The sequence below is a fragment of the Tamandua tetradactyla genome, chromosome 3 (assembly GCF_023851605.1).
Source record: "Tamandua tetradactyla isolate mTamTet1 chromosome 3, mTamTet1.pri, whole genome shotgun sequence".
NCBI classification, from domain to species: domain Eukaryota; kingdom Metazoa; phylum Chordata; class Mammalia; order Pilosa; family Myrmecophagidae; genus Tamandua; species Tamandua tetradactyla.
The window spans coordinates 31,992,060-32,011,600 of record NC_135329.1 but is presented as its reverse complement, the minus strand read 5'-3'; the positions used below and the strand labels follow the sequence as shown (position 1 = coordinate 32,011,600).

General features: G+C 46.1%; 1 protein-coding gene across 1 annotated transcript; it reads left to right on the top strand.

Moving 5' to 3' along the window:
* Nucleotides 1-1,930: 1,930 nt before the first annotated feature.
* Nucleotides 1,931-15,709, top strand: RP1L1 (RP1 like 1). The gene is made up of 3 exons (XM_077151707.1): nucleotides 1,931-2,539; nucleotides 7,863-8,004; nucleotides 10,662-15,709. Exons 1-3 carry the CDS (start codon nucleotides 1,931-1,933, stop codon nucleotides 15,707-15,709), a joined length of 5,799 nt encoding a protein of 1,932 aa, XP_077007822.1.
* Nucleotides 15,710-19,541: the final 3,832 nt, after the last annotated feature.

Below are 19,541 nucleotides of genomic sequence, written 5' to 3'. Positions count from 1 at the left end.
GGGCTATACAGATGCTAGCAGGAGGTCTAAGAACAGCTTAAAGGGATTAATTGAGGGCAGAGACTGAGGAAGCTAATTATAAAGTTTGTGTCAGAGATGAAAGAGGATTATAGACCATTTCATGCACCAAGTTTTCAAAAATTAGAGATTTATTTTCCATGTGACTAATGGGGATAAGTAGAGAGCAAAGAAAAAATGGGAAATTGGGGTACTGGCCAAGTCCATCAAAACATATAAATAGATGGAGCAGGCAAGGCCTGTGTTTACCTTTAGTATTAATGAGGTGTATAAATGAGGGTTCTATTATGGTTATGAACTACGTGTAGGCTTAAGAAGTCTCCTCATTTGGTCAAAACTGTTTGATGGAAGCAACTTGAAAGACCTGAGTCTCTGTTGTGAGGCTGCATGAGTTATAAGCATTATTGATCAGAATGTATTTGCTGGGAACCATGGGGGGATACAACGATGGGGACGTCAGGTTCAATCTCCAGGGGCCTTAGGTGTAACTGGCAGGGAAGCATACAGACATGGATTCTTGGGTATGTCAAGTGAGCACTGCTGAAGATAGGGGTGGCCACGGGCTGGGGTGGCTGGGGAAGGCTCTCTGAAATGTTAGGAGGCTACGGATAGAAGGACAGAAGATGGGATGCAGAAAGACAGAAGCAGGCCATGCAGGGAGAATGTCAGAAGCAGGTCAACTGTATCACAATGGAGAATTTTTACAGAAAGAAGCAGGAGCTAAAGCTAGACGGGAACACATTGAAGAGACCCTTGAATAGCAGGATAAAGAGCCCAGACTTTTCCTGAAGACAGCAAGGAACCACTGAAGGTTTTGAAGCATAGGAAATGTCCTGGTGAAAGCAGGATTTCAGGATACCTAAGCCAGTAGGTAGACAAAACAGATTAGAGCACAGCAATTGTTGACAGGAAGAGTCTGCTGGCGGCTTTTGCAAGAGTCCAGCATGGAGCAATAAGGCTTCACCAAGGTTGGCAGTGGGAATAGAAATAAATGGGTTGAATGAATGGTCTTGATCTTACTCTGGTGGGTCTGGGCCACTAGCCCTAGGTAGGAGTTCTCCCAGGCTTAGAGCAGTGGCTGGGGACCCTCAAACCACAAGGTGCATGGCACATTTCCAAAGAGTTGGGGAAGGATGAAAGGAGGCCTTTATTTTTATATTAAAGTGAAATGACCATATCATGAAGACATCAAATAGTATCATTTTCTTTGATTTAAAGGTCTTAAGCTCCAGTTTCCCTTTCAGCTCCCCAATCTAGGAGGGCTTTAGAATAGGTGGATTCCCCCCTAGCCTCTCACCTGATGGCTGGGGAATTCAGAGAGGTGCGGTAACCTCAGCCAGTCTGAGAGTGGTCACACAGTCAATCTGAGAGTGGTGCACAGAACCTGAGCTCCTGGCTCCTCATTTGGTGTTAGTACTGATGCATTGCATAGACTTCTCTTGATTTACCCAACTTTTCGAGATAAGATAAACTACTAAAGTATTAAAAAGAATTCAAGGATTGGTAGAAGAGGGCCAGACAAACAGTATGGGGAGGGAAAGTAAGATTTATTGATGACTGCCCTGTACCAGGTGCTATAATTACGTAATCGTTATGACAACTTTGTAGAGTACATGTATCTGCATTTTATAGATGGGGTACACTGAAACACAGCTTATGTCATTAACTGCCCAGGCCACACAGCTAGTAAGTGGTGGCATTGGGATTTGAACTCGGGACCATCTGAAACCAAACCCCATTCTATCAAAGTGGACTAACAGCCACTTACTTCATAGATGAAAGTGGAGTAAATTTGGGGTGGGTAGGAAGCACCACTGTAAAGAAAGGAAAAGATGAGAAATGCAGACTACCATGAGTTGCTGCTGACTCTCCTCTCCCTTTGATCAGCTACAGCGGCCCGGTCCTACAAGCCATGAACAGCTTCCCAAGTGAAGCCCAAGCCCCAAGCCACCGCAAGTGCCTCCTTCCCTCTGTGGCTCAGACCCTCTCAGTCACCCAGGTCACACCAGCCAAGAAGATAACCTTCTTCAAGCAAGGGGATCCCCAGTTTCCTGGAGTTCGCCTGGCTGTTCACCAGCGTACTTTCAAGAGCTTCAGTGCCCTGATGGATGAACTCTCTCAACGCTTGCCTCTGTCCTTTGGGGTGCGCTCTGTCACCACACCCCGGGGGCTGCACCACCTCCACACCCTGGAGCAGCTGCAAGATGGGGGTTGCTACCTCTGCTCTGACAAGATGCCCCCCAAGACCCTCAGTGGGCCAGGCTGGCAACAGGGGAGAGGCCACTCTGCACTGCAATTGGGGGATGTTGAAGGTAGATTGGAGGTGCCAGGGACATCCTCTTCCTGGAGGGGTCCTAAAGTCCCAAGGAGGATAATGCTGATTAAGAACAGGGACCCTAGATTCCAGCGGACAGTGGTTCTCGGTCATGGAAACACTAGGAACCTCACGGACTTTCTCAGCAAAGCATCAGATGTTCTGCACTTCCCTGTGAAGCAGTTGTACACAATCCATGGGGAAAAGGTAAGCTGTTGGGGTCTGATAATCCCTTGAAAAAATTATTTGAACCTTGAATCAAAATACTTGGATGGGAGCGGGCCACGGTGGCTCAGCAGGTAAGAATGCTTGCCTGCCATGCCCGAGGACCTGCGTTCGATTCCCGGTGCCTGCCCATGTTAAAAAAAAAAAATACTTGGATGGAATGGGGACATTATTCCTTAAAAAGAGGCAATTTCTTACCTGGTTTCTAATTAGAGGTAAATAGAATGGAAGCATTCAGTTAGTTAATCAACAAAGTAATTTGTATCCATATTTTCAACTACCATTTAGTGAATACTTAGTAAATGCCAGGCATCGTATACTTGGCATTATTTTTTTATCCTGTTCTTTCAACTACCCATTTCAGTGAGAGTTCAGTGCAGAGGTTACTCAAGATAACTTAAGCAGAAGACAATTTAATGCAAGGCATTAGGGGGCTTCCTAATCTCTGAGAAGCTGGAGGAGTGAACTCAAAGCTGTGCCTGCAGGAAGGGCTCCTGCAGAAAGCTACCACCTCTGCTTATAGCTACTGTAATTATTGAGTTTAAGAATGCTTCTCTTTAGCTGGTATCCAAGATTATGAAGCTGGGATCAGTAAATTGGTGCAGCTGCCTCCTGACACCCGGGATCACTGGAGCACCAAGTCTAGCCAATGCTGCCTTAGCTGTCATTGCTTCCTGATACCCACACTATTGCTTTTGCAACAACAATAGTCAGAAGCAAGCGAAAGATGGCATCTACTTCACTTTGACCTTCCCAATCTTGACCAGGACATTTAATTGATGGAGAATTCAACTGCATCTAGCACCAATTGTAAAGAAGGCCATTAAATGTAATTGTTCCCTGTCCGGGAGCTGCAGAACATGATGCCCACCAAAAGTGGGAGGAATGGAAGTTCATTTATCTAATCCCCACCCCCCACAATCCAATCCTATAGCCACTTAATGTCTATATATGCTGTTCTACCAATACTTAAATTTCCAAACAGCAATCCCAGCAACATGTTCCCGCCTAATGTGTTCTCTTCTGTAATCAAAAACATATTTACTTTCTCTCCCCAGAGTCTCATCCATCACTGTATCCATACCTCTTCTAGGTCAGTCACAATTCCATTTTGATATCCTGTATCTTTTTTTTTTTTGCATGGGCAGGCACCAGGAATTGAACCCTGGTCTCTGGCATGGCAGGCGAGAATTCTGCCTGCTGAGCAGCTATGGCCCACCCAGTATCCTGTATCTTAAGGTCTAGCTATTAAATCAACCACCAAAATACCTTATATAAAGCAGTATAAGAAAGCAAGAACAATAAATAGGAAATTGGTTAATACACATGCCTAGCAGAGCTGTGAAGAAAATTAGGTTTTCTACTACAAGGACAATGTTGTTATTTAAAATTTCCTGGCACTCTCCATCCCATGTTCCCTCTGCCCTTAGCCAGAACCCTAACCAATTGTGGTTATGTTGCTGGCGAAATGACTGAATCATCATCCCTGACCTCCCTTGGAGGGCCATCTTATATTGGGTCACTGTGGTCTCATATTAACTTTTACTACTAGACATTGAAGCACTAGAAGTCACCCCAAAATCTATACTGGGCAATAGATGTCTTCCTCCCTGCCCCACAGTGTAATGGCAACCCCATTTCCCCTTGATAATCAGGATCAATCACCTCACCTAACACAATGCCCCACTCCCAATGTCATGAGGAGTCTCAAATGGTCAGGAGGGTCTCAGGTTTCTGCTCCGTTGACCATTGAGCCACTGTTGTATCACCTGGTAGAAAGAAACACTTTCCCTTGAAAGAAACACTTTCCCTTGGGCTTTTAGATCTCTAAACAACCAGAGCCCAAAGTTGCTGGGATGAGCAGCAAAAATATTTGCAGCTGAGTCATTAGACTTATGAGTGAAAGGAGCCACTCTCATTTTCACCCACTAATTCTCAAGTGTCTTTCATCTATGAAGGAACAGTACTATATATTGGCTGCCAATTTGGAGCACATATCACTTCCTATAAGATAATACTTCAACATCATGACATGATGCGTTCCAACTGGTACCAAAGTGAATTTTCCAAAGAATTGTCCGCTATTCTATGGTTGTTTTAGGATGATGGGTTGTATGACTACACAGTGAATTCCAAGGGTATTATCCCATGGTCTCATTTCTTTTGCTGTAACATCAGTTCTTTTTATAGAAGTAATCTTTGTGGGTATGGGGATGGTGAAAAAGCCATTCAGTAAGTCTATGGATGGTGATACTAGAAGAAAGATGATGGGTAAGGAAGAAAATCTATACAAAAAATACATGTCAATTTCAGTGAATACATTGTTTATCTGCTCCGTGGTGGAGAGGCCCAATGTAATCAGGTTCCTACCAGGAGGCTGCCTGATGCCCTCAAGGTGTGACAGAAATCGCGACTTTAGCATTGACCTCTGTTTTCCGCATGTTGGGATCTCAGCAGTAGCCAGGTCAACATTTATGACATGGAATTCATGTTGCTGGTTAGTGCTACTTTGTTGCTGGTTACTGCTACTTTGCCACTTTGTTCAGTAGCTGATTGATTGTACCCTGGGGTGTTGTGGAAAGAGGATGACTGACATCCACTAAACCAGTCATTTGTCCACACGATTATTGAGTCTCCTCTGAGCTGGATGACCTTTGGTTTGCATTCACATGGGATTCAAATATTATCACACTCTGGGCCTATTCTGAGAGCTCTCCTTACATATTCTTCTCCAGGTTTCCTTTCACCAATCCTCCAATCTTGTGCCCCCCAAGTTCCTGATTAGCAGATTATACAATTAACCACTGTTCATAAGTTGGCATAGGACCTTTTGCCGTTACTCCTTCCAGGAAAAAAGGTCAATCAAATAGCCCTGTTCCCTAGATTTCTTTCCTTACTGCCCTTCATCTCCTCCCCAAATGTGTCTGTAATGATGAAGCAACCCACTTTTGGCCAATGTTGACATATTTCGTGAAACTATCTAAATCCAGAATGAAATATTTTCTTCTTCAGACAGCTGATCGCAGGGAATTTCCTATGAAGTCATAATCATCTCAGCCACACATTGCCTCTTTACCTCTTTGACCTTTTCTGCTTGTGGCAACAGTTAAAAGCAAAAGGAAAATGGTCTCTGCTTCACTACCATTTTCCATATCTTGTGTAAATGCATCAAATTAGTGGACTGTATTTCACATTTAGAACCATAGCTGTAAGGTGGTCTGGAAAATGTGTTTATAGCTTTCTAAGCTCTGATGTACTGAAAACACACCAGAAAGAGAGTAGGGTAAAAACTAGTGTATAGTACCTACCACACAAACTTATGCGGTAGTTAATAATCTTATCTCCATTTTATAGATGAGAAATTTGAGGCACAGAGGTTAAGTAATTTGTTCTTAATCACATAGGTAGGAAATGATTTCAAAGTCATAATGCATTAATGCTTCTGAATTATTGTGCATCTAACTACGTACTAAGCTTGTGTTACATAAAGAATAGACAGACAAATATATACAGATAAACAAGATAAGGTCCCTACCTTCAATTAACTCACAGTTCAGTGGGTGTGGTGAGAGGAAGACAGCAGGCATATTTAAAATAAGTTAATCAGAAAAAAGGATATTAGGGTTCTCTCTAAGTTTCCCAGTTGCTAAAATAAATAGCATACAATGGGTTGGCTTAAGCAATGGAAATTTATTGACGCATGGTTTTGAGGCTAGGAGAAGCCCAAAATTGAGGTGTCAGCTGAGGAGAGTGGCATTTTGGGGCTGACTGGCTTCGATCTTTGGGTCCTTGGCTTTCCTGTCACATGGTGGCATACATGATGGATTCTTTTCCTTTCTCTTATGGGTTTCATTGACTTTCACCGTCTCCTCCATATGGCTTTCTCTTACCATTACTGAATTTCCTTACTTATAAAAGACTCCATCCTATTTAGATAGAGTTCACACTCAGGGATTAAGATTAAAACATGTTTATTAATTTTGGGTGGGGAGTACATAATTCAACTTACAACCCATTTACAGATCAATTTTCATATAGAATTACTATAGGGCTATTAATGTTTGTGCAGACATAATAACTTGGTTGCTCCCCAGAAGGGGTTGTGACATGATTATCAATTTTCATGTGCTCTATTGGGTGGATAACTCTTGATAATCTTTTTTTTTTCATGGGTTCTAGACTTCTACCTTTCCCTATTTTGGTGAAAATATTACTTTACAATTACAGATGGGAGCATCATTTAGTCCTCAATTCCTTTTTCTTCCCTGGAGAGTCTGATTCCCCAGAAGCATAACTCTGTCTATAAATTCAGAGACTTGGGTTATGTTTAGTTGTAGTGATAGACTCGAAATCTAAATCACAAGAGAAATTTACAAACTTCTAATTACTGTTTTGAAAGATCTAGTGCACGAAAACTCATGTCATTTTTTCCAGAAGAGCATGTAAGCATTCCTTCTTTTTTCATTTCCTTGTTAATGAACACATTCTCCTAATTTGAGAAAATGATAATATTCTGCATTTTCAAGATGGAATTAAATCTCCCACCAACACTGCTACTTACAATATAATGCTATAAATAGTGCAAACCCTCAGATATGCCAGAGTTTTTTGGGCCATTTAGATTTTTATAAAAGCAGGAACCTGTTTCTGGGGTGGAATCCAGTGCTGATGTTGCCTATTAACTCCTAGCCAGGAATGGACTTCTGGACATCCTGAAGGTGGGGACTGGGGCTGGGGAGAGGACAACACAAGCATCTGGATAGGAGCCTAGAGGATGTATAGTAGGAACCTGGAAGGTTTACTCTCTCTGCTTCACTAGGGGCAGAAACAGAAACAGAGGCTTGAATTGTTCTGGAAAACATAGGTCAGACATGAAAAAGGGCTCTGTCTGGGAAAAGAGTGAGTTGATGGATTGCATCACCATAAAGCTGAAGGGTTTTCTTCTTTGGTCACTTGAAAAACACAAACATTTTGGTGGGTGGAAGTGTGGGCAAGGAAGCAGGCTAGAGGGCTTCTTGAAGTCTTTTCTACCTTAGGCACCTAGAGTGAACTTTAAATCATTGACCTCATATCTGGTGGATGGAAGGATGTAGTTAGAGAGGAGGATCATGTTGGTAGTACCTCAGCCTTCATCTACTGATGGAAGTGATGTGAGTGAATGTGATTCTTGGATCAGGAATCTGGGGTAAATTATCCAAAATCAGAGTAGAATGGGAGGAAGAGGATGCTTCCTATACCTTTGCTTTCCTGGGAAGGAGGGGGTTCTGCAGAACTGGTGTCCTGACTCCATACTCTCCCTCTCCAGGTGGACTCCTTGCAGGGTTTGCTGCGCAGCCCCTCAGTACTGGTGTGTGCTGGTCATGAGTCCTTCAGACTTCCAGCAATGGAAGATACCAGGAGAAATGGGGCTGAAGCTTTATCTGAGCTGACTTCAAGGAACAAAAATGGTTAGTTGGTTCTGTTTCCCCCCAATCTAATGTGCAGCAGATGGTGGTACAATACAGTTTGGTGGCTATCCCGTCCAGATAATTCAGGAAACGTGCCTCTGGCTCCCATTCCTGGATACACTGCTGGCTTTGGGATCTCTCTTGTCTCTTCCTTCTCCTTCTTCTCATCACCATCAAACTTAAGTAGGTTGAACATCTGACTGGGATATGAGAGAATAGAGTGTGGTATTTAAAGAGAACAGAGCTTAGGAAATCTACTCAAGTTTGTAGGACCTAAAATGACATTTATTAAGATCCGTGGTGGGCATGACATTGTAGAGGCAATGGACCGTGAGAACGTGGCCTTGCATCCTTTAAGAGTCGTGACTTTTTCAGGCAACAGCGAGGCCTACAGGGGGTCTGTATTAGTTAGGGTTCTCTAGAGAAACAGAATCAACAGAGAACACTCGCAAATATAAAATTTATAAAAGTGTCTCACGTGACCGCGGGCATGCAGAATCCAAAATCCGCAGGGCAGGATGTGAAGCCGATGACTCCGATGGAGGGTCTGGACAACTCCACAGGAGAGACTCGCCAGCCGAAACAGGAGTAGAACCTGTCTCTTCTGAATCCTCCTTAAAAGGCTTCCCATGATTGGATTAAGCATCACTCATTGCAGAAGACACTCCCCCTTGGCTGATTACAAATGGAATCAGCTGTGGATGCAGCTGACGTGATCATGATCTAGTTCTATGAAATGTCCTCATTGCAACAGACAGGCCAGCACCTGCCCAACCAGACAAATAGGTACCACAACTTGGCCAAGTTGACACATGAACCTGACCATGACAGGGACCAAAGGGACTAAAACTAATGATAACCATTGGTCTGTCCATTCATGTATCCATTCAACTATGTACCTATCCAACCAAATGTCCATCCAACCCTGTGTATATCCAACCGTGTGCCTGTCCAACCATACATCTGTCCAATCATACATCCTTCTGACCATGCAGCCATCCAACCATGCATCCATGTAAACAGGCTACTTACTATGTGCAAAGCTCTGGGCTTTGATATTAAAAGGAAAAAAAAACAGATTATTTTTAAAAGTACAAATACTAAATGCTCAATAAAAGTTTAAGCAAAATTACTGGGAGTGACAATGGGCATTTTGGTGAGTGAATAAAGTAATGTCCTTTATAAGAAGTTGTTATAAAACAACATCAAACAACCATGATTTTGGTAACCATTGCATGCCAAGTATTGGAATACTAGGACACAAAGCCATGGTCCCTTCTCTGGTGGAGCCCCCAGTCTCATTTGGCGGTTGTGCAGGAGGAGGACTAGGCAAAGCTTTCTCCTGCCCAGATATAGACAAGGGGTGTGGCGTGTCTGGGGTAGAAGCTCATTTTCTTCCTAAGCAAAAAGGGAATTTATTGATCCATGTAAAATTGGAAAGTCCAGATGGGGAGCTGAAACCAGGGACTCAAGTGTCATTTGACCTCTCTCTCTTTCACTCTCTCTCTTTCTTTCTTTCTCACATACACTCACTCTTGCTGTGACTCTGCTTCTCGCTTTGAGCTGGCCTCCTCTTTTCTGTTACTGACAGTCTTTCTTCAAGAGATGGAAAAGATGACTTTCAACCTCTCCAGGCCACAGCCTCCCAAGTTAACTCAAGTAGAGAGAGCAAGCTTCTCGCAGAATCCTTATACCAATCCCCAGAAAGAACACTGATTCGCCCTCCTTTTATCCAAGGACCATCTCTGAGCCTGGAAGTGCCTGTACTGTGTATGTCAGTCCTAGAAAAACCACATGGAAAGTGAGGGGGCATTTGAAAGCACCCATCCCCATCGCCTTTTAAAATTTTTAATTTTTTAAAATTTAATTTAAAAAAATTACAAACAAACACTCTGTTTTGGGCCATAGGCCCAGCCTCTGTTAGCCCTTCCTTCCTGCCCAGCATTAGCTCAGGAGACGAAATGAGAAAGCACTAAGGCTTCATTCTTTCTTAGGGTCACTTCTTTCTATTCCCAGATGGCCTCCTTTTCTCTTTTTCATGGCTAGGAGTGCAGGCTTGATCATCAGGTCTTGACACTATATGTCCAGGACCTATCTTGCAATCATTTATTAGTGTAAGAGTTTGATGCTTGTTAGGATGATAACTCACCACTCATAATTGTAAAGCAGTTTATAGTTTCCAAGCAGGTTCGTAGGCAGCAGCTTATTGATTTTGCCTCCTGTACTGGGGGTGAGCGAGCAGGGAGTGGCGTTGACTCTGGGCACTGCTGCTCTGCCCTCCAGCTCTGCTGTGAGCTAGAAACTGTGCAGGAAGTTTTGCAGACATTTGTCTCAAATCGTCAAAACAAACTTACTAAATAGGTATTATTGTTCTTATTTTACAGCTCAGTTGAACTGTCTCTGCTTAGAGCTACGCAGTTTAAGTGGCAGAGCTGAGACTGAATTCAGACTTCATGCTCATCCCACTGAGCTGTGCTGATTCACAAACTGGCAGCATTATGGATATTCATTTTAGAACGGCTTCTGCCCGTTTTTGGAGGAGATGGTGGTGTTTGGGGGTGAAAGGCTCATGGCCAGCCTTTATTCTTTTAGTCTGATATGCCCCACAGTGCTTCACTATCTTTTTTCTCTTTCCTCCCCACTTCACTGTGCACCAGGGAGCTGGGGGCTGAAGGCCAAGCAGAGTGTCATCCACTCAAGGTCCAAGTCCGGCAATGGGCCCCGGCGGGTTTCCTCGCCATCGGAGAGGTCTGGCCTCAGTGACCCCCCGGAGTCCCCGCATCACACCTGGATGGGCTCTGACACTAACTGGCACCTTCAGGACACATCTGCCCGCCTTGGTCCCTTGGTGACGGGCGATGACATTGAGAAGAAGGTCCATGTAAATAAGGATGGCAGCCTGTCTGTGGAGATGAAAGTCCGCTTCCACCTACTCAACCAGGACCCGCGCCTGTGGTCCGGGAGGGCCACAGCAGCCGGTGGGGGGGGCCCTGTCCTGCGCAAGGGGGACTCCCTATGTGGTCCATGGGAAGGAAGCTCTTGGGGTTTCTCAAATGCTGGGGCTCTAGGACTGAGGCCCCGTGAGTCAGGATGTGAAGAAGTCTTTTACCAAGGCCAGCGGCCAGGGTCCAGGTATGAGATCTGGACAAATCCCCTGCATACTGCCCAGGGAGAAGGAATGGCTTCTCAGAGGAGGTGCAGGCTGACCCTGCATTCCTGCTCCAGGGGCTGTGAGAATCGAAGGGTCACTAGGAGGACAAGAGCCAGTGACAGGCCTCCAGAAGACTCTGAGCAGGATTTCTCCTACTTTCCCAGGACCCCAGAGAGTAGCATGGGCAGCTGCAGCCTGCATAAGGCCTCAGTGGCTGCTTCTGAGAGATGGCGAGGGCAGGAAGCTGGCAGCATGCTGTGTGCTGGTGAAGGCACAAACGGGGGACCCAACCCATGTCCAAAAGGAGCAGAGGTGGGCGATAGGGCACAACAAGCCAAAGAGTTGGGGAGTGAGGAAGAGCCTTCACTGGGTTGCATGATACCTGGGACCGGAGGCCTGGAAGGTGCTCTGTCTGACTCAGCAAAGAATGCCAGGTCTCATGAGAGCTGCAGGGAGAGAGCTGAGCAGTGCTGGGGCTGTGCAAGTCAGATGGGGGCTGTGACTTCTCAGCAGGAACTCAGCCGGGAGGGAGGCACCAGTTCTCCCACTTTGAGTCCCTTGTCTTTGAGAAATGAAGACCTCCAGGTAGAGGAGAGTATGCAGGGCACTGGGAGCACCAAGGCCAGGCTGCCCAAGGCACAGGGCCATTCTGATTCTTGGAAGGCTGAAGGATGCCCTTCCCCACTTCCTCCCTGGGCCTCAGCCCAGAGTGGGAAAAGAAGGCAGAGGAGCCAAGCTAGCACTGAGTCCTTACCCAGTATGTCTGGCTTTGGCCGAGTTTCCCAGAGAAACCACCAGAGGCAGCAGCACCACCGAAGGGACACTCCCTGCCCACTGGACTCGCTCCCAACCAAGCAAGCGCTGAGTCCTACCAAAAGAGGAAGGGCCTGCTCAGATGGCCCAGCACCAAGGTGTTTGGAAAGCTCATTGAGCCCCAGGGAAGGGGCCTCCAAGGACTCAGGATCTCCCTCCTGTGCCTCTCTTCATTCCCAGTACCCCGCAGGGGTCAGCAGTGCCGCCATTACACCTGTTAGCAATTCAGATCTTCAAAAATCAGACTGTGCTTCTGATTCCTACCACCCAAACTCTACCTCTGCTGAGAATGAAGGGGACCCCGAGCTCAGGGTGAGCTCACCTGCTCCCATAGCTTCTGACACATCAGATTCTTACAGCTCTCAAGCCAGGGCTGATCACCTGGATGAAGAAGCAGTAGGCAGCATCAAGTCTTCCTCTCCCTTGGTTCTTCCAGGAGCTCACCGAGGCAGCTGCTGCTCACAGGTGGGTACATCCCTGGTCTGCACAGATGGTAGTAAAGCACCAGCCCTACCTACACTTGTCTCTGAGGGCTGCTCTGTGCACAGCAGGTACTGTCCTGCCCCCACAAGGGGACAATCTTGTGTCAAGAAGCAGAGTAACTACAACTCTTCAAGTAGCACTAGCAACCGAGGGGCTGCTTGGGGGCTGGGTGGGGCCAGGCAGGGGGAAGAACAGCTCAGTGTACCACATGCACCATCCCCTGGCTCTAAATCAGGGGCCACAAGAACGGTCAGAGCAACCAGGAGAAGCAGCCCTCGCCCCAGAAGAATGTTGCAGGGAAAGGAGGCTGGTGAGGGGGAAAGTCTTGAGCAAGAAGGAGATGGCAGCCTGATGCCTACTGCTCTGCCCCACACCTCGCCAGAAACTGTCGTTTGTGAGTGGCTGAGCAACATTCCAGAAGAGCCCATACTCATAAAATATGAGATGGGGGATGAGACCACAAATGGGGTTGAGGATGGCCCAGAAGGCGCTAAGGAGGACCCTGCTGGTAAACATTCTCTGGAAGTCCTCAGGGAGTTAGCACAGGCCACAGAACAGCCCCTGGAAGGGGAAATCAGTGAGAAACCAAGACACGATGGAACCCTGGTGACTGATGATGCTTGTCCAAAATCAGGAGAAGGTCTCCATCAAAGAGGAGCTTTGGGAGGTGTTTCAGAAGCACCTGAGGAGGCCAGAGCAGGCGAGAAAACCAGGTGTGGTGGGAGCCAGGGTGTCCTGCCCAGCAGGATCTCTGCCTCCATACAGATCATGAAGGCCCTGACCAGCTCAAAGCAGGGCCGGCCCAGTAGCCTGCCCGAAGTACCCACTGCTGTGGGGAGAAGGCTCAGCCACTCTGCCTGTGCTCTTATCACCTGCCTTGCCAGGCTCCATTTCTTTGATGAAGACTTTGGGTCTACTGCCAGCAAAATAAGGTTCACAGACTCCGCCCGGTACCAGGAGCTCCTAAGCACCCTCCAGGTCTTGTGGCCAGGGTGTGACCTTGGAAAAGAAGAGCTGGACTTGGGCTTCCAGGAACTCAAGTCAGGTCAGGCTCTTCCAAGTATAAAGTCCCATGCTGTAAATGAAGACTTCACCCCCATGTCCTCATCAGGAGTGGACGTCAGCAGCGGCTCCGGGGGCTCAGGAGAAAGCAGCATGCCTTGTGCTGTAGACTCTACCTTGACCCCAGAGAGGATGGAGCTGCCCTTGAAAACAGTGGCGAGCATCATCTCCTATAAGAATCCTGATTCTAGATCCTCAGAGAACCCAGAGGATCTGAAAAGCCAACATTTGAGTTGCCCCAAATCCTCCTCAAATTTCCAAGTGTTGTCTTGTATCACAAGCAAAGATGAAACAGGAGAAAATAGCAGGGAACAGATTTTGGGCAGTAACCTGGAACAATCTGTTGAAAACATGATGCAAGAAGAGGGGATGAAATTAGAGAAAATAAAAGAAGAGGTAGAAAGAGAAGCAGTGCAAGAAGAACGTATTAAAGAGGAACCACTTCCAGAAGTAGAAAGAATCAATGAACAAGAATTGCCAGTAGACCATACTCAGGCTGGGAAGGGTACCCAGGAAGATAAGAGAAAGCAGAAGGAGGAAACAGCAAGAGGCCCTGGCTCTGTGGACCAGTGTTTTCCAGGGATGGGAGATAAACCAGTAGAGCCCTCTAGTAGCCCCAGTGAGAGTGGTGGCTCGAATGCCAGTGAGAGTCAGTGTGGTCCCAAAGTTGAGCTGCCCAGAGAGGTTGTGATGGGTGATGGACAAACCCAGGTCTGTTCTTCTGAGGAGCCTAAGGAGAAGAGCATCTCTATGGCCTGCAGAGCATCTCTGGATCCTGACCCCAGCTGGGTGTTTAAGCTGCTGAAAAAGATGGAGAAAGCCTTCATGTCTGACTTTGCCAGTGCCCTGGCTGAGTTCCGAGCCCGTTGGAGCCTGCAGGACAACCATCTGCTGGACCAGATGGTGGCAGAGCTGGAGCAGGACATGGGCCGCCGGCTCCAAGACAGCATGGAGAAGGAGCTCTGGAAGCTGCAGAGCAAGACCGAGGAGAAGGTGCCCAGGCCTCCCAGGGGGCCCTTCCCATGGGAGATGGCGCTACAGACAGAGCACCGAAGGCACTGTCTCCAGAGCCTGCACAAGCTCTCAGCCTTCACTGAGCAGACCTGGGACCTGGAGGAGGAGCTGGTGCCCGCTGGCATCCTGGGAACTGAGCCAGGCGGGACGGTGGCAGCTGGGGAGGAGTTCTGCCCCTGTGAGGCCTGTGTGAGGAAGAAAATGGGCCCCACCTCCCCGATGGACACCACAGGAGCAGCCAGTGCACCCCTCAGAAAGGCCTTTGACCTGCAGCAAATTCTGCAGAAGAGGAAAGGAGGAGACAGCAGTGGGGAGGCAGTAGAGGTGACTCCTAAGAAGGGAGGGACAGAGCCGCTTCTGGGGCAGCCCTCTACAGAGGCAAGGCTCAGCAGAGATGAGGAAGCTCCCGAACCAGGAGAGGCAGAGCAGAATAGTTACCAGAAGGGAGAGGAAGTTATAGCTGCTCAGAAGAAAGAAGGGAAAACAGAAGGAGGTGTTGGCAGAGATGGGGAGGAAGCAGAAAGGAAGGAGCAGGGAGTGACACAGGAGGAAGAAAGCAAGGCTAAGGGCTCACAAGAGAAGGATAATTTGGAGGGTGGAGCCTCAGGAGGAGGTGACCGAAGTCCAGGAGGAGAGGGTAATTGTGCAGAGGCACAGAAAGCAAAAGGAGAGGGACAGAGAAAGCCCGAAAGAGGACATCATCGAAGTGAGAAAGAAGGCAGCCTTCAGGACAGCCTGGGAGAGGGCCAGCTGGGTAGGGCTTCGGAAAACAGCAGTCCAGACCCAGAGGGGAAGCTCCTGCCTCTCATGGGCTCAGGGAAAGACACCTCCCATCAAAGGTCAGGTCCCCAAACAGGCATCGCCCCCTCCAGCAGTTTATCTCTGGGAATCTACTCTCAGGTCTCTCAGAAAGGCTCAGAAGGAATAGGGCATTCAAATGCAGACATAGGGAACACTGAAGATGAGCCTGAGGGAGTCATTCACCCAGAGAGAAAAGTCACTGGGATGTTTCCAGAAAGTTCCATGGCTGAGCAAGAAGGAGCGCCTTTGAGCCCAGGGACTCCAGACCAGGGGACAGATGGAGGCCCTGACTTAGCAGACAAGCAGGTAGTCAAAAGCCTCACCTTTACGGAGGTGGTGGCCAGGACAGATGAATTCGACCAAGATGATTTAGATTTCTAGGGAAGATGAAACCGTGTGATTGTCATGAGTCCAGCAGGTCTGTTCTCTTACTATTTTATTTACAAAGCAGTGTGGGACTCAGTCTGCTGGAGATGCTTAAAGAACATGGCAAGAGATTCAAGGGCTTGCCAAGGACACAGCATATACCACTGTTTCTCTGGTTTCTGAATTTTGCCCTGTGGGCCCGTCACCCCCGAAGCCTGCCCAAGGGTACCTTCAGATCTGACCTCTTGTTGGAGGTCAGCTGACCCTCATCCCCTTTGCCCACTGAGCCCAAGAGGATGGACCAGACTGGAAGTGTTCCATCAGAGCTTTTGTTTGTATTAGTTTTTCTCTTGCTCTTTTGCCTATTGATCTCCTGTTATTTTTCTCCTTGGCCTCTCTTGGCACTCACCTCATTAGACTTTGAGGTGCTTTTTTTTTTAGTCTTGAATTTATTTGGTGACTCTGCAGATGTGAACACTTGGGGAAATCAGATAAAATCAGGGAGGATCATTTGATAAAGTTTGTTCTTAGTCTTAAAGTCCATGTGAATTTCCTTGATTCATATTTTTTAAATGGAAAAATTGGAGAGTGCAAAAAAGCAGGAAGAAGGAAAAGTCACACATAGTCCGTCACTCAGAAATAACTTCTGTTAGTGGTTTGATGTATTTCCTTCCCATCATTTCGTTTTTCTAACCATTTTATAGAGAGATCATCCTTTATATTCATACTTACATACTTCCTTTTTTAATGTAAAAATATAAGAACTTCTCTCATTTATCACAAAATGTTCATAAACAATTTTTAATGTCTGAATAATGTTTCATTATAACAACATAAAGTACTTCACTATTTCCCTATTGTTGACAATTTAGATGGCTTCTGTTATTTTGTTCTTAAAATATTTTTTTCTGAACTTAGGCATTCTTTCCTTAGGAAAGATTCCCAGATGTGGAATTATTGGGTTAAAAGGATATGAACATTTTCAAGGCCCTTAATATCTTGCTACCAAATTGTTTTTCAAAATGTCTGTACTGATTTATATCACCAACAGTATACAAGAATGCCTGGCCTCACGTTCTCAGCAGTTTGGCCTTGTCATTAAAAACAAGAAATAAATTTCTAATTTTAGGGGAAAAGAATAGTACCTCATTTTAATGTGGTACTATTTTAGATATATTTGATTACTAATGAGATTAAAGATTTTTTTTAGGTTTTCAGAGATCTATTTGCATATAAATTATAGGTGCATAGATTTTGCCAATTTTTCTACTGGGATCCTAGCTATTTTTTTTTAAATTGATTTGCATGAGCTCTTCATAACTTTTTAAATATATTCTATTTCTCATTTTTGGAATTGAAAAAATGCCTTCCTTCACAACCCTCTATAGCAGACCTTGGGTTCTGACCGAATAGGGAGTTCCCTGATGGGACAGAATTTCTTTGGTTCTCACTGGCTTTCTGGATTGATTAAAATGAAAAGCTATGCTACAGATAAAGGTGTTGTTTGCAGATGTTTGGTGCGTGCTGTGTCTACCTGCCTGCAGCTATCATTCTACTGTTTCTGAGTGCTGGAGGAGATGTTCTTTAATAAAATTTGACTTGTTTCTAAAAATTCTGAAGAGGTCATTCTTTGAGGTTTTTACACTAAAAGTTAGCATGTATGTTAACTTTTATATACATTGGGCTCACAAAGACCACAGATTCATGGGCCATTTTGCAAGTCCGAGTGAAGAGCTCAAATCTCAGCCAGAATCCCCAGACGGAACAGATCAAGTTGCCAACTTGGTTTAGATTTGGTGACTTTCAGGCTTTGTCCAATACTCACCACTGTTAGTTGACCCGGAGTGTCCACAGTTACCTCTTCTATGAATTGAGGACCCCAGTCACCCCCTAAGAAATGTTCCAAGCTCTTTGTTTCCTATCTGCTGCCTCCCCAAATGCCAGACACAGCCAGCTATAACCCCTACTGACTGGGCACTTCATGAAAATGACCCTAACAGGAGAGTGCAATGGAAAAAAGCATGCGATCTGGAGTAGGAGGATCTAGGCTTAAGTCTCAGCTTTATCACCTGTACCTCAGTTCCAACATCTGTGAACTGGGCCAAATAATATTTTCCTCACTATTTCTTTAAGGGACGCAAATGAGATAACACACATACACATTAGGAAAATATCAATATTTGAAATTATTAATAGTAATTTTAACTGCCACTTATCCAGTGCCTACTCTGTCAGGTATCATATTAGACTCTTTATATAAATGACCCCGTTTAATCTTGCCAACAAGGCAAGAAGGCACTGCTATCCTTATTTTACAAACAAAGAAACTGAGGTTTAGAAAACTTCCATAAACTTGTGCAAGTTCACATAGCTAGCTAGTGGCAGAGCCAGGATTTAAACTCCGGTGTTTCAGATTCTAAAGAACAGGTCCTTTTCCATTGTACCATGTTTCCTTCATTTCAGTTCAGGTCCTATAAATATATAATTCAGCTAAGCATGGTCAACATGTTGGTGATTCATAAAGCTGAGGGTTAAACTGAAGAGCTATTTATATGTGAAATTCTCCCTTTAGTTACAATCTCACCTGCTTGAAGCCCTGTTTTAGTTTGCTAAAGCTGCTGGAATACAATATACAAGCAATGGATTTACAAGGGGGATTTATTAGGCTACAGATTTATAGTTCTAAGGCCATGAAAATGTCCAAATCAAGGCACCAACAAGAAGATACCTTCTCGGAAGAAAAGCAGCTGGCATCTGGGTTCCTTTGTCACATAGGAAGGCACATCATGACATCTGCCATGCTTGTCTCCCGGCTTCTGGTTTCAAACAGCTCTCTTAGCCCCTGTTGGCTTTTCTGGCATCTCCTAGGGCATTTTCCTTCTGTATCTACAAACTTATTTGTGTCAAAGGACTCCAATAAGCAAATTAAGACCCACCTTGAATGGGCACAGTTACATCCCCATGGAAACAACCTAATCAAAAAGTTCCACCCAAATAGTTCTGTACCCATGATTAAATTGAAAGAGCGTACTCCCGACCTGCTCACAAATCAATAAGCACCTGGAGGAAACCGGCATAAACCTCCCAGTGGCTTGCATTCTATGGTCAGTTTGGACCATTGGGATTGAAGTTCCTTGGGGAGGCTGAAGGTCTTTCACCATCTCCCCACCCCCACCCCCACCCCCTTGGCTCCCTAACCCCCTCCCCCACGCCTTACACAGGCACACACATTCTACTGCCGCTGAGGGGTGGCACCCTTGACTTCCCTGTTCTCCCTTCACTGTGTGCTCTCCCCAAGGGACAGTTTGGTTTAATACGAGTTTACTTCTCTCTCTTTCTTCACTTCCCTCCCCTGAGAGGCAACTAGGGTGAGTAAAGTGAAATCTTCCTTCCATACCCAACCCAGTATCCAGAGGCAAAACCAGCAGCCCAGATTCCCTGGTTGCCTTTGTAAAGGGGATGCACCAGCCATAGATCCTGGGCTGCCAAGGCCCTTGCGCTCCCTCTACGGCCAGCCTCCAGCCCCTGGTGAGAGTGACCAAACTTGTCTAGACATCTCATTAGGGTGAGCCAGGCCCTCCCTCCCAAAGGCATCAGTCCAGGCTCTTCAATCCTCTGTCTACTGACTCTTCCCAGAGTCTTAACTGAGCCCCAGGATGTAGGGGGCAAGAGGGACTGCCCCACGATGCTCCACCACTGGACCAGATCCCCACTTCCCACTGGCTTTAGCCCCCTCACCCCGTGAGGAGTTTGCAGAGCCCTACCTGGGCCTTCCTGTGTCTGAGACTCTTAGGCCTGGAAGGGATGGGAGGTGACCATTCCCAGTGCACACTATTTGTTGATGAAA

Excerpts from the sequence above, each read along its gene's own strand:
- RP1L1 (XM_077151707.1), top strand. The coding sequence starts at position 1,931 with ATGAACAGCTTCCCAAGTGAAGCCCAAGCCCCAAGCCACCGCAAGTGC. Across the intron at positions 2,540-7,862 it reads ACACAATCCATGGGGAAAAG|GTGGACTCCTTGCAGGGTTT; the intron begins GTAAGCTGTTGG and ends CTCCCTCTCCAG. Across the intron at positions 8,005-10,661 it reads GACTTCAAGGAACAAAAATG|GGAGCTGGGGGCTGAAGGCC; the intron begins GTTAGTTGGTTC and ends ACTGTGCACCAG.